Source organism: Apis florea, unplaced genomic scaffold (assembly GCF_048593485.1).
Source record: "Apis florea isolate Af1SG1 unplaced genomic scaffold, ASM4859348v1 contig_2201_pilon, whole genome shotgun sequence".
In the NCBI taxonomy this organism is placed as follows: domain Eukaryota; kingdom Metazoa; phylum Arthropoda; class Insecta; order Hymenoptera; family Apidae; genus Apis; species Apis florea.
In genome coordinates this window covers 739,889-750,573 of record NW_028256542.1, presented here as the reverse complement: position 1 = coordinate 750,573, position 10,685 = coordinate 739,889, and the positions used below count along the sequence as shown (strand labels likewise).

The 10,685-nt window shown below is 37.0% G+C and overlaps 1 protein-coding gene and 1 long non-coding RNA gene across 4 annotated transcripts; one reads left to right on the top strand and one right to left on the bottom strand.

The window, feature by feature from the left end:
* The first annotated feature begins 1,085 nt into the window (after positions 1–1,085).
* Positions 1,086–2,881, top strand: LOC147658516 (uncharacterized). 2 transcript variants are annotated; one of them, XR_015295143.1, is made up of 2 exons: positions 1,086–1,541; positions 2,486–2,881. It is a non-coding gene; the product is annotated as an uncharacterized LOC147658516 (long non-coding RNA). The 2 variants fall into 2 exon arrangements; XR_015295144.1 differs by having other exon boundaries at positions 1,294–1,471.
* Positions 2,340–9,387, bottom strand: Sidpn (bHLH protein similar to Deadpan). 2 transcript variants are annotated; one of them, XM_086917443.1, is made up of 4 exons: positions 7,138–9,387; positions 6,299–6,506; positions 5,202–5,429; positions 2,340–4,865 (listed from the first exon to the last, which is right to left on the bottom strand). In XM_086917443.1, the coding sequence occupies exons 2-4, from the start codon at positions 6,479–6,481 to the stop codon at positions 3,663–3,665; spliced, it is 1,614 nt and encodes a 537-aa protein (XP_086773569.1). In that variant the 5' UTR covers positions 6,482–6,506; positions 7,138–9,387; the 3' UTR covers positions 2,340–3,662. The 2 variants fall into 2 exon arrangements, with proteins under 2 accessions (XP_086773569.1, XP_086773570.1); XM_086917444.1 differs by lacking the exon at positions 7,138–9,387 and adding an exon at positions 5,513–5,592 and having other exon boundaries at positions 6,299–6,350.
* Positions 9,388–10,685: the final 1,298 nt, after the last annotated feature.

Sequence of the window (10,685 nt, the reverse complement as noted above, 5' to 3'; positions counted from 1 at the left end):
CTCGTATTTAAAATTGAATTACTCAACTATCCTGTCAATAGTTTATATATAAATCCTATAATTTTAACTTTTAAAATCTGTACTATCTAGTTTTATAAAGTTTTCATCGCAATATATATGAAAAAATAATTTACACTTTTTTTTAATTATTTAATAATAGTAAGAAATAAATAAATCACTTTTATTATATGTTGTAGGACGAATATGTAATTTAAATAATTAATTAATTAATTAATCAATTATTAAATATAATATTTATATTAGTAAAAATATATAAAATAATAAATGAAATATTACTGATATGAAACTTTTTTATTTTAAAGTTTTAAAATTCTTTCCTAGTTTTTTTCAAATCAAGTTTTCATATATTAGAATATTTATTAGATATATTTATTAGAATATGTTTTACATTGAAAATTAAATCGCATTATAATATAATCGAAAAAGAATAAAAAAATGATAAAAGAATTTCAATATCTCGTATCTTAGTTATAATCACGTAACAAAAGACAAAGAAAGCAAATAATGAGAGAAAGATAGAGATATGGAAAAAATTAGGGATTCAGCGCCATCTCGAGAGTGCCGCAAATGAAACACACAAATAAAGGACAGAAAATAGTGAGAGAAAGATAGAGATATGGAAAAAATTAGGGATTCAGCGCCATCTCGAGAGTGCCGCAAATGAAACACACAAATAAAGGACAGAAAATAGTGAGAGAAAGATAGAGATAGAATAAGAATTGGCTATCAGCGCCATCTCTCGAGTGCTGATAATATCTTCCTAAAGAATCATCTTTCTTAAATTCTCAAGAGATGGCGTTAACATTTAATTCTTACTCTACCTTATCCTTCGTTTTCAAAAAAGTGTGTTTAGTACTCAAAAGATGGCAGTAACGGTTAATTCTTATTCTGTTTCTATCCTTCTCTTTCAATCTTCTTTCTCTATCTATATGTTTAATCTACGGCACTCTGAAGATGGCGCTGATTCCCTAATTTTTATATATCTCTGTCTTTTTCTTATTATCTACTTTCCTTGTCTTACTTATTATTATAAATGCGCTCAAGAAACAATTCAAAAAACAAATGTTTGATTAATTCTTATTTTTTTTTTATTTACTCTATTAATTATAAATCTTAATAGAATCTATTTCTATCATTCAAATATTTAATATTATCTTCTCGAAATCATTCATTTTTTTTATTTTATATTTTTTAATATTATACAAAAAAGAGCAAAGTATTCTAAATAATAAAGTTAAATATATAGTTTAACATGAAAAATATTTAAATTTTACAAGGTTGGTAGTATGTACGAACAAAGTGCCGTTAAGTATCAACTTGTCAATTAATATAATTATATATCAGTTAAAATATCAGTATAAAGTCTTTTTCCATTTTATTTAAATAAAATCACCATATTTAATTATGAAGTTATCAGTATTTAATAATGCAATATGATTTTGTATACAATGTAAGTAACCTATGATGTTTCGCGACAATCAAAAAGTCAAATTGAAAACACAAGATCTTTATCACATATGGTATGAAAAATAATATTTAACATTGATGCCTTATATTAAATTTGATCTATATTAAGTTTTAAATTTTGCTTAAATGTAATTATTAAATCTAGTAGTTGTAAATAAAATTAAATTTGATTAGTTATTGTGATTAAATTAAGGTTAGCTATGAGATCAGGTTAACTTTTATTCAGTTAATTTGAGTTAAAATGCAGCCAGGTTATATGCAATATTTGTGAAAAATATATATCGCATATGTGTCGAAAAAATATTTGATTAATGACTGCTGCTATCGTGCGTATTTTGCGAAAAATGTTTATTATCGCCGATGTAATTATAATACACTTGCATATACATATTATATTACGTTAAGAATGTAAAGTATAAAAAAAATTGCACTTAAAAAAAAAAAAAAAAAAAGTTTGGAAATATTCAATCTTGGATTAAAAAATATATAAGATATATATATAAAATAAAATCATAAATAAAATATCACGGTGAAATCAAGGGAAAGATATTAATACAATGCGCGGATCGACTGTGTGTTTCGCGAAAAAAAGGCGCGGAAATTCGGTGGCGCGAATTGTGATGTAACAGGTGGTTAAACTACTACTGTAAAACAAGTACAAGGTTCGAGAATTAAAGTGACTTACTTTATTTTCTTACGAATAACGTCTGACCAAATCTTGTCCCGTTTCCGTTTTCTTTTAACTTATTCTTATCACCGTCATATTAATTTTGTGCAATGAATTGATATATTCTTGAATTCGTCTTAAATTCATTTGTATTAATCTTATGCATAATAAAAATAATAATATATAGGTGTAAGCAGTTGTAACATTAATATAATTGGTTAATATAAACATTTAATATTTTACATTAACTTTATTCATAGTTATAGTATGTAGCATGTGCTTTAAAAATTTTTTCAATTAAATTTAATTAAATTGCTTCCTTTGTAACAGGTGTAACATATATTTTATAAGGTAAAAATGGAGTAATAAGAAATGAAGAGTAAATATAAACGAAGAAAAAAAATAATGCGAGGAAAAGATAGATGATTTGTCAGTATGCGTATTTATATTGATCGATGTCTAAGTACATTGAATAAGGAATTTTGAATCTCAACATCAGAGTAATTAGAGAAGTAAATTAGATGAAAACTGTGATTTATCTAGAACGTGAACTTTTGCATTTTTCCAACACACATTCGACACAGATTCATCCGCATTCGCATCATTCTACATTTTCTTGTATGCATATACACCTAGTTAACATCAAAATAAATCTATATCCGGCATTAATTATAATTCCAATCGGGGTTATGTACACGACGGCGGAATAAAGTACTATGCACGAAACCCTCTCGTTTCCTCTCCGATCCTAATAACGTATCAGATCTTTATCATATACATGTATATATACCGTTATTTTTTAACGTTTCGAACAGGTAACTTATCTCGAATCCGTAATACATAGATAGATCCAGCACAGTGTCTTTTCCTTTTTTTTTTTTTTTTCCCCTGATAGCGCGTTTCTTCATTAGGCACTCCTCACATTAAACGAATGAACAACGATCGAATTGCAATAAACTGCTACGTAATATTTCGTATATCTAAGTAGCGAGTGTACATGATTTTCAGGACACTGACACTGTAAATAATTATGTCGGGTTAAATTAATTTCTCACAATCGTTCGAAATGGTTCATCAATGAATAGCACGCGTGCTATTTTTCGAATCAAGTCATCATTCGTCTTAAGCGTCCGTTTTTATTTTTTCGACATATTTTATTCCACGCGTTGCCGCGCGTCTCTTTAACAAATTTAGAGGTTAAAAGTGTTCTCAAACGCACGTTTCACGCATATTTTTACGAACCACAATATACAATGCGAAAGCCGTTCGAGTCACAACATGCAATAGTACATATTTCGTTAAATTCAAAGAATATTATTTTTACAGGTAATTCGTATATATATATATATATATATATATATATATATATATATATATATATATATATTTCGTCGTTCCATCGTCCATCGATACAGTTATACGTAACAATACACGTAACACATTTAACACAATGCGCACATTTTTTTTCGTATAATCCATGTAACCGCGAAAATTGTTAAATCACAATCTACCAAGGCCTCCACATTCCTTCCTCATCCTTCGAAGGTTGTTGTGGGATTGGAGATGGTGAACGAATTCCTGTGACGAATTCACTGCTCGTATGACTGGACGGTCTGCCTTCCGGAACCGATCCTTCCGAACGGCCTGCGAACTGCTGTTGTTGATGATGCTGTTGTTGTTGTTGCTGCTGCTGTTGCTGTTGATGATGGTCGACGTTGCCCACAGCTGCAACCGATGATCTCGTGCTGGGTTTTGGCTTCTTAGAGGTAGTCGTGAAGTCGAGCGGTTGTTCCGGTTGCTCGAGTCTTGGACTTTTGCTTGGCTTTGTACCAATGGCCGAGATCGCATTGGTAGCGAAGGTAGAAACGGGGGCGGAAGCGGAAATGGAAGCGGAAACAGAAGCGTTGCCGGACGTAGCGGCAGCGGCAACGGTCGCGGCAACAGCAGCAGCAGCAGCATTAACGGCAACAGTGGCCGCGTCCTGCCATTCTTGTATATCTTCATGCGGTCGTTTCGCGGCGAGTTTATCCGTAGCCTTGAGAAGAGACATGTTAGTCGCGGCCCATATGGCCGTGGGTGGATTCGGCCCGATACTGATACCGTTCGCCGCGGCGGCAGCCGCGAGTTGTACGTAATGACTAGGAAGCAGGAAAACTACCTGACCGTCGGGTAGCCTGGAAGGTATCACTTGCACGACTGACAACATGTTTGGATTTTGTTGCGAGCTGGAAGCCTGATCGATAACCGATATACCGGGTGGAGGGGGTGGAGGTGGATGATGATGATGATGATGTGAATCAAGGTTGGTCGTGTTAGCCTGACCGAAGGCAGAAGTTGGCCGGCTGTTGCCGTTGCTACTGCTGTTGCTATTATTGTTGTTTTCGTCGCCGGCGGTAGTGCTACTATCCGGTCTAGCTGGCTCGATATCCGGGATCTCGGCTTTTATCAAACCGACCGGATTCAAAGATGTACTACAGTGTGCAGTCGATGGCACATGATGCTCCAGCGGACCGGGACTTCCCGAGCCTGTCACTCGATCCGTCACGCTTCCGGGACTGCTGCCTAATCCGCTATCCGGCCTCGAACCCAAATCCAAGTCTAATTCTGACACGCAACTATCCAAATGTCGTAGTAGCCTTTGCTTCACGGCAGGGTCCATCGGTGTCGTGTTCCCCGTAATTATGTCCGGGGCGTCGAGATATCGACTTACCTGAAACGCAAGATCAAAGCAAAAGTGCAAAGTGAATGGAGCATGGACAAATCTGAGCTGTTCCTCGTTGTTCCTCCTTGAATGGATGAACTCGTATCTTTAAACGGGATGCTAAATAAACAGGAGGTCAGGTTAAAATTGACTTATACTCGGTATCATTATCGTTAACACTGGATCGAGTCACAAATAAGACGCACACAATTGATTGATTAGTTATATAAGTAAATACAATTTGTATTTACCATGTATAGGTAATTTTTTTTCTAATCGTATATAAATCATTAATTATATTTTTTCTATTTCGCAAGAGACAAATAAATATTGAATGAAATGTACCTCTCTGGAACAATCTTGATAGCCAGCCTTGTATCTCGATAAACCGGGCTGAGCAAGAGATCTTTGCCTTTGTAAATGCCGTACTGTTAACTCTAAAATGTCAGCTTTTTCAAGTTTGCTATGCTTCGTGTTCTCCAGCCGGGCGCTGTCAAGGATGAGCGCTTTCAGCGCCGCCAACGACTGATTGATTCTAGCTCGCCGTCGCTTTTCCATTAGTGGTTTGTTAGCCTGAAAAATAATGATGCTATTGCTAAATAGTATAGTAAGACGTTAGAATATGGATGACCGTCGTTTCTAAAATGTTCGCCTACCAATATCATCTATTCCTCCTTTCTTCTTCTCGCTTCGCGTCTCTACTCTTTTCTTATTCCATACAATACATAGGTATAAACTACGTATCACAATACAAATAAAAGGATTTAATCATTACAGAACTGAAAGAAAAATTTTTTTATATCAAAATTCAAAGAAATTATAAAAAAAAATCAAAAGAAAAATAAAATTGTGAGAGTATTGAATTGTGCTGAATATGCAACTTTAATAAAAGTAAAAAATTATAAATTTAAATTATTTATTTCAATTAATTATATATATATATATATAAGCATATACATGTATTATTAATTACATATAATTCATCACATATCTCAAAAAATTCTCAAAACTATCAAGCAAATTAAGACAATTATTTTTATTCAAAATTTATTTGTTATTGTTATTGTTATATCAATTTCGTTAATCAAACGTGGAACTGACCATCAGCATGAAAGATAAAATATGTTTTATATAAGCAAGTAACGTAAGCAAATAACATATACGATAAATACATGTTTATAATCATCAATATTCCCGCGCTTTTTTATATATCTTAACTTGAAATTGAAACGAACCATTAAATTCTATTGTGTCAAGATGTTATTATAATGTTAATGAAATCAAATCGAATAATTGTAAAATTAACAATTCTCAAGAAATTTTAATAATACATATAAACTACAACAAAAAAAATATAATTATAAGAATAAAAGGAAAAATTTAAAAATGATCAGAAGAAAAAAGAAGAAAATGAACGAATAATATAAAGAATATTTACTCACTCGACGTCCGTCCGAGTGTTTAGGGCTCGGGCTGAGACTAGGACTGGGACTGGCTGCCGGACTTGGTCCTTGGTGTACGCTTTGTTGGTGTTGGGATTGTTGATGATGATGATGGTAGTGTCTATGAGTGTTGCCGGCCGATTTCTTTTCTTGATGCCTCAACGAATGAAGACGAGCGGTCATTTTAGTAGGCCACGCGGGCCCTCCGCTGTGACGACAATAATGGGAAGGATGATAACGACAAAATTGGTAATAGCGACACTAACAACAATGACAATAACAGCAACAACGATGGCAATGTCGATGGTAATAACGAAGACCACGATGGTGATTTCGATAACAATGACAGAGATGACACTAACAACAGCCGCCGCGACGACGACGACGACGACGACGACGACGACGACGACGCCGACGACGACGACGACGACGACGACGACGACGACGACGACGGACGACGGCGACGACGACGACGACGACGACGGCGGCGGCGGCGGCGAGGACGTCGACGACGACGACGTCGACGACGGCGACGGCGACAGTAACGGTGTGAGAGTTGTTATCGGTGTCGGTGTCGGTGTCAGTGACGGTGACAGTGTCGGTGACAAAATTGATTTCAGCGTCCAAAGTAATCGACTGGACGCAGCTGAGACACTCAGCATTTCGCGTTCTAAAAAATTACGCGCACCACGCTGACACTCTAATATAAATCGAAAAGTTTCAACACTGATACAATCGCCTGATTATCGTCTCTCAATATATCTTTTCATTTTTCTTAATATATTATTCAAAAATGTTCTATTAGTCACAATATAAACACGCATATATTGTATACACACGTTGTATCAGCTGCAACTTCCTCCTTGCATCTTATTCCATTTCACGTAAGCCCGTCGATATAATTCCTCTACGACAATATCACGCGTTCCTCGCGCGATCTATAAGCACAATTCGATCACTAAACTTTTTATTATACAATTTTATAATTTTCACTTTGATAAAAGCACATTTCGAGACAAAGTTCAACACCACGTGGTTTCTCATACGCACTTACAACGACAAATTTTCAATCATGTTTCGTCGAACACAACCGTTTACAATTTGAATTATGGTTCTTTTCGAGGATTCCATTCGATATGTGTTTCATTTTCAACGTGATTGCCCGTAAGAAAGAAATTCAGAAAATTGCACAATATTCGTGTCTTGTCAAGCCACGTTGCAGTCACAAAAAAATTGGAGTTTCTTTCTATCATGTTTATAATCTCTCAATAGAAACTGACAAAAAAAATTGGCAAGTTGAAAAAATTTGCAACCGGTCTCTGATTTATCGAAAAATCAAAAGAAATAACGTTCGAAATCTCATTTCGTTCTTTCTTCCAGTTTCTCTTCCTTCTTTATCTTCCTGTATCTTGTGAGATCCACTTTCATCCTCACTGGTCGAGCAACGATGACGGACTGCGAATCGACGAGCGGTGGCTGGCGGCTCTTCACCAAGATTCGCGCGTGTGTGAGTCGTGGGCGAGAAGCCGGGAGCCGCACAGAGGATCGCGCCGCGGTTGGTCGTGCGTGTGGGGGGAGTTGGATGGTGGCTGCTTGCCAGAACCGCTGCCGTCAAGGGGCCGAGAGAGAGGATGAGGTTCGCTTGCCCGCTCACGCGCGCCCTTGCCTGCGGCTACGTATACCCCTCTCTCTTTCGCTACGCTCTTTCTCTCTTTTTGCCATTTCTAGCGAGTTGCTAGTTGCACGCGACCTACCTTGATCTCCTTTTTCTTTTTTTCGCAATGCCGCTTACCGTCTAACAACCGTGATGTGTCATTAAAACAGGAACCAATTTGAATTGTCTTCAAATTTTTTTTCTCTTAAAATTTCAAATGGTTCAAAGATTGGACAGTAGATTTTAATAAAGTATGGGAAATAGATAATTCTTTCCATGAGATACAATAGAGGAACAATGATTAAGATATCGGAGTAACGAAGTTGAAAATATTATAGAATAATAGAAATAATCGTTCATTGAAGATTTATACAACGCGAGATTTTTCAATTCTGCGTATTTAACGCAAAATTTTCCTTAAAAATCGATATGATCATGCATATAGTTATAATTTGCATTTTACATTTTGATATATCGATAAATGCATTTAAGAACTGTTCATTTTTTTCTTGATTTCAAAGAGAAAGATTATTTAAGATTGTTTTTGATAATTTATTCTATATTGTATCTTTATAATAAAATAATTTTTGTGACTTAGCAGTTTGAAAAATAAATTACATCACTGATCTTTGCTTATAATTCATTTTTTTTTTTTTCGATGATTACCAAAAAAAAGAAATCACATCTCCTAGTATCTAGATTTGATAATTTATTTTATTTGTCTATTTCAAAAGAACATGAGAAATTTTTCAATAACAATATAACTTTAATATCAACTCGTATATTTCAATGATTTTTGGATATCAAGAAAAAGAAAATTTGGCATCAAGATAATGTCATTGCCCACGATGATTTTTAATCTCCTTTTATTCGTCTGTCTGTCTATCTATGTGTCTACTACTCTGACTGTTTCTCCCTTCACTTTCCCTTTTTCTTTTTTTTTTTTTTTTTTCTTTTTATATATTTCTGTTCAGTCTTTCACTCGTTCTTTCTAGCTTGGTTGTCACCGTGCAAACGAAAAGGCGGCGATGGTAACGGCAGTGGCAGCAGGTCGTGTGCGTGTGACTGGATATAGACGAGGATAACACCGTGGCGTAGGAAATTACGACGAGTTGCCGAAGAAAGGTGGCAGTGGGATGAGTGGAGTGAGAGAGAAAGGTGGGGGAGGTGATGGCTCGTTGTCGGTGCTGGCATGGCACGAGCCAGCACGGCGCGGCGTGGTCTCTCTCAGGCGGCGTGGCACGATGCGATCCGACGCGGCGTGGCGCGATGCAACCCACCGCGGCGTGGCCCGAATCGAGCCGAGTCGGTTCAACGTAGCGCGCGATGGTCGAGGGAGTGGAGCAAGTGCCGTCACAGGACAAGCTCGATCCGTGCTGTTCGGCTCGTCGAGGTGATGAGCCCTCGAGGCGGGTGGCGGGCAGAGGGTGACGAGCGACTGGCGGCAGGCGGCGCACGGCGGCCGATGGACGGCATGCAGTAGGGGGAGAGGGGAGATGTATGTTGGGCGGGCGTGCGGCCGTGCGGCGTGCGGCTGTGAGGCGCGGTGTGAGGCGTGCGGCATGCGGCGTGCGGCAAGTATAGCGCGGAGACGACGGGCGGCGGCTGCTTCATGGCTTATAGAGAGGGAGAAAGAGAGGGAGAGAGCGGTCGAACGGATGGACCGTGGAGACCGTGAAGCGTGCAGCGAGTGTGTTGGAGGGCGATGAAGCGGTGGCGCTTGAGGGGAAATGAGTGAACCAGGAGGCAAAGAAGAGACGTGGGTGTAGAGAGCACGAGGAAATGTGTGCGACGGTAAGGCGTCGGCAGTGGGGTCGGAGGAGATAGTCGTCGGCACGCGCGGTGCAAACCTCTCTCTACCCACGCAAACGTAGCCACGTACGTGCGAACGCGCTCGTACGTGAGAGCGTGCGTGTCAAGCTGCCTGCGTGCCAGCGTGCCGCCCCTGTCGGTCGCCCGCCACCGCGTGTCACCGTATATGTATAGTATACCATTTCCTCTACCTATTTCTATACCTTTGTATATGTGAACGCACTAACTGATGTTGGTCGCACGCGTTCGTCCAGTGACAGAGCTAATCAAATGGTTCTACTATTTCGTGTTTCGAAATTAATCTCTCCCGATCAGAACAATTATGCCGAGCGTAAAATAAGTATTATAAGTATAAAAATAAACGATATTTATTTTTTTTTTCTTACAATCTTTGAATATAAGTTTCGACTTTAACTGTAAAAATATATCTTTTCTATTACTTTATCATAAAATTAATCGTTCGCTTGATTTTTTATATCTCAAGCTATATCATTTTCTCATTATTTAAGATTTGTTTAAAGTTTACGTATGAAATACGATATATATATATATATAATTAAGTTGATGTTATTGATATCGATGTTGCAAAGCATATCGGAAACTATTCAAGGATAATAAAATTGAACCTCTTTAATGATCTAAATCATAAAATAAATAAATAAAAAAATAGAAATTGGGAAGAAAGTGGAAAGAAAATGAAGTATAAAGAAAAGGATTGAAGTAAAAAAAGAAAAAAATGACGCATTATTTTTTCTTTTGGGACAGACATACGTAAAGAAATCCGTTGTAAATGTAATTTGAAGTAGAAAAAGGAAGTAGAGGAAAATAGTGAGAAAGCAGCCGCGAAACCTAGGAACGCATACGAATAAGGAAAAAATTTGCGAAACTTTTTCGCGGTATGAGGTATCGCGATACGACCAT

Coding starts and splice junctions, on each gene's coding strand:
- Sidpn (XM_086917443.1), bottom strand. CDS start 6,481: ATGACCGCTCGTCTTCATTCGTTGAGGCATCAAGAAAAGAAATCGGCC. Junction 5,430..6,298: donor AACACTCGGACGGACGTCGA/GTGAGTAAATAT, acceptor ATTATTTTTCAG/GCTAACAAACCACTAATGGA. Junction 4,866..5,201: donor ATCAAGATTGTTCCAGAGAG/GTACATTTCATT, acceptor CTTGCGTTTCAG/GTAAGTCGATATCTCGACGC.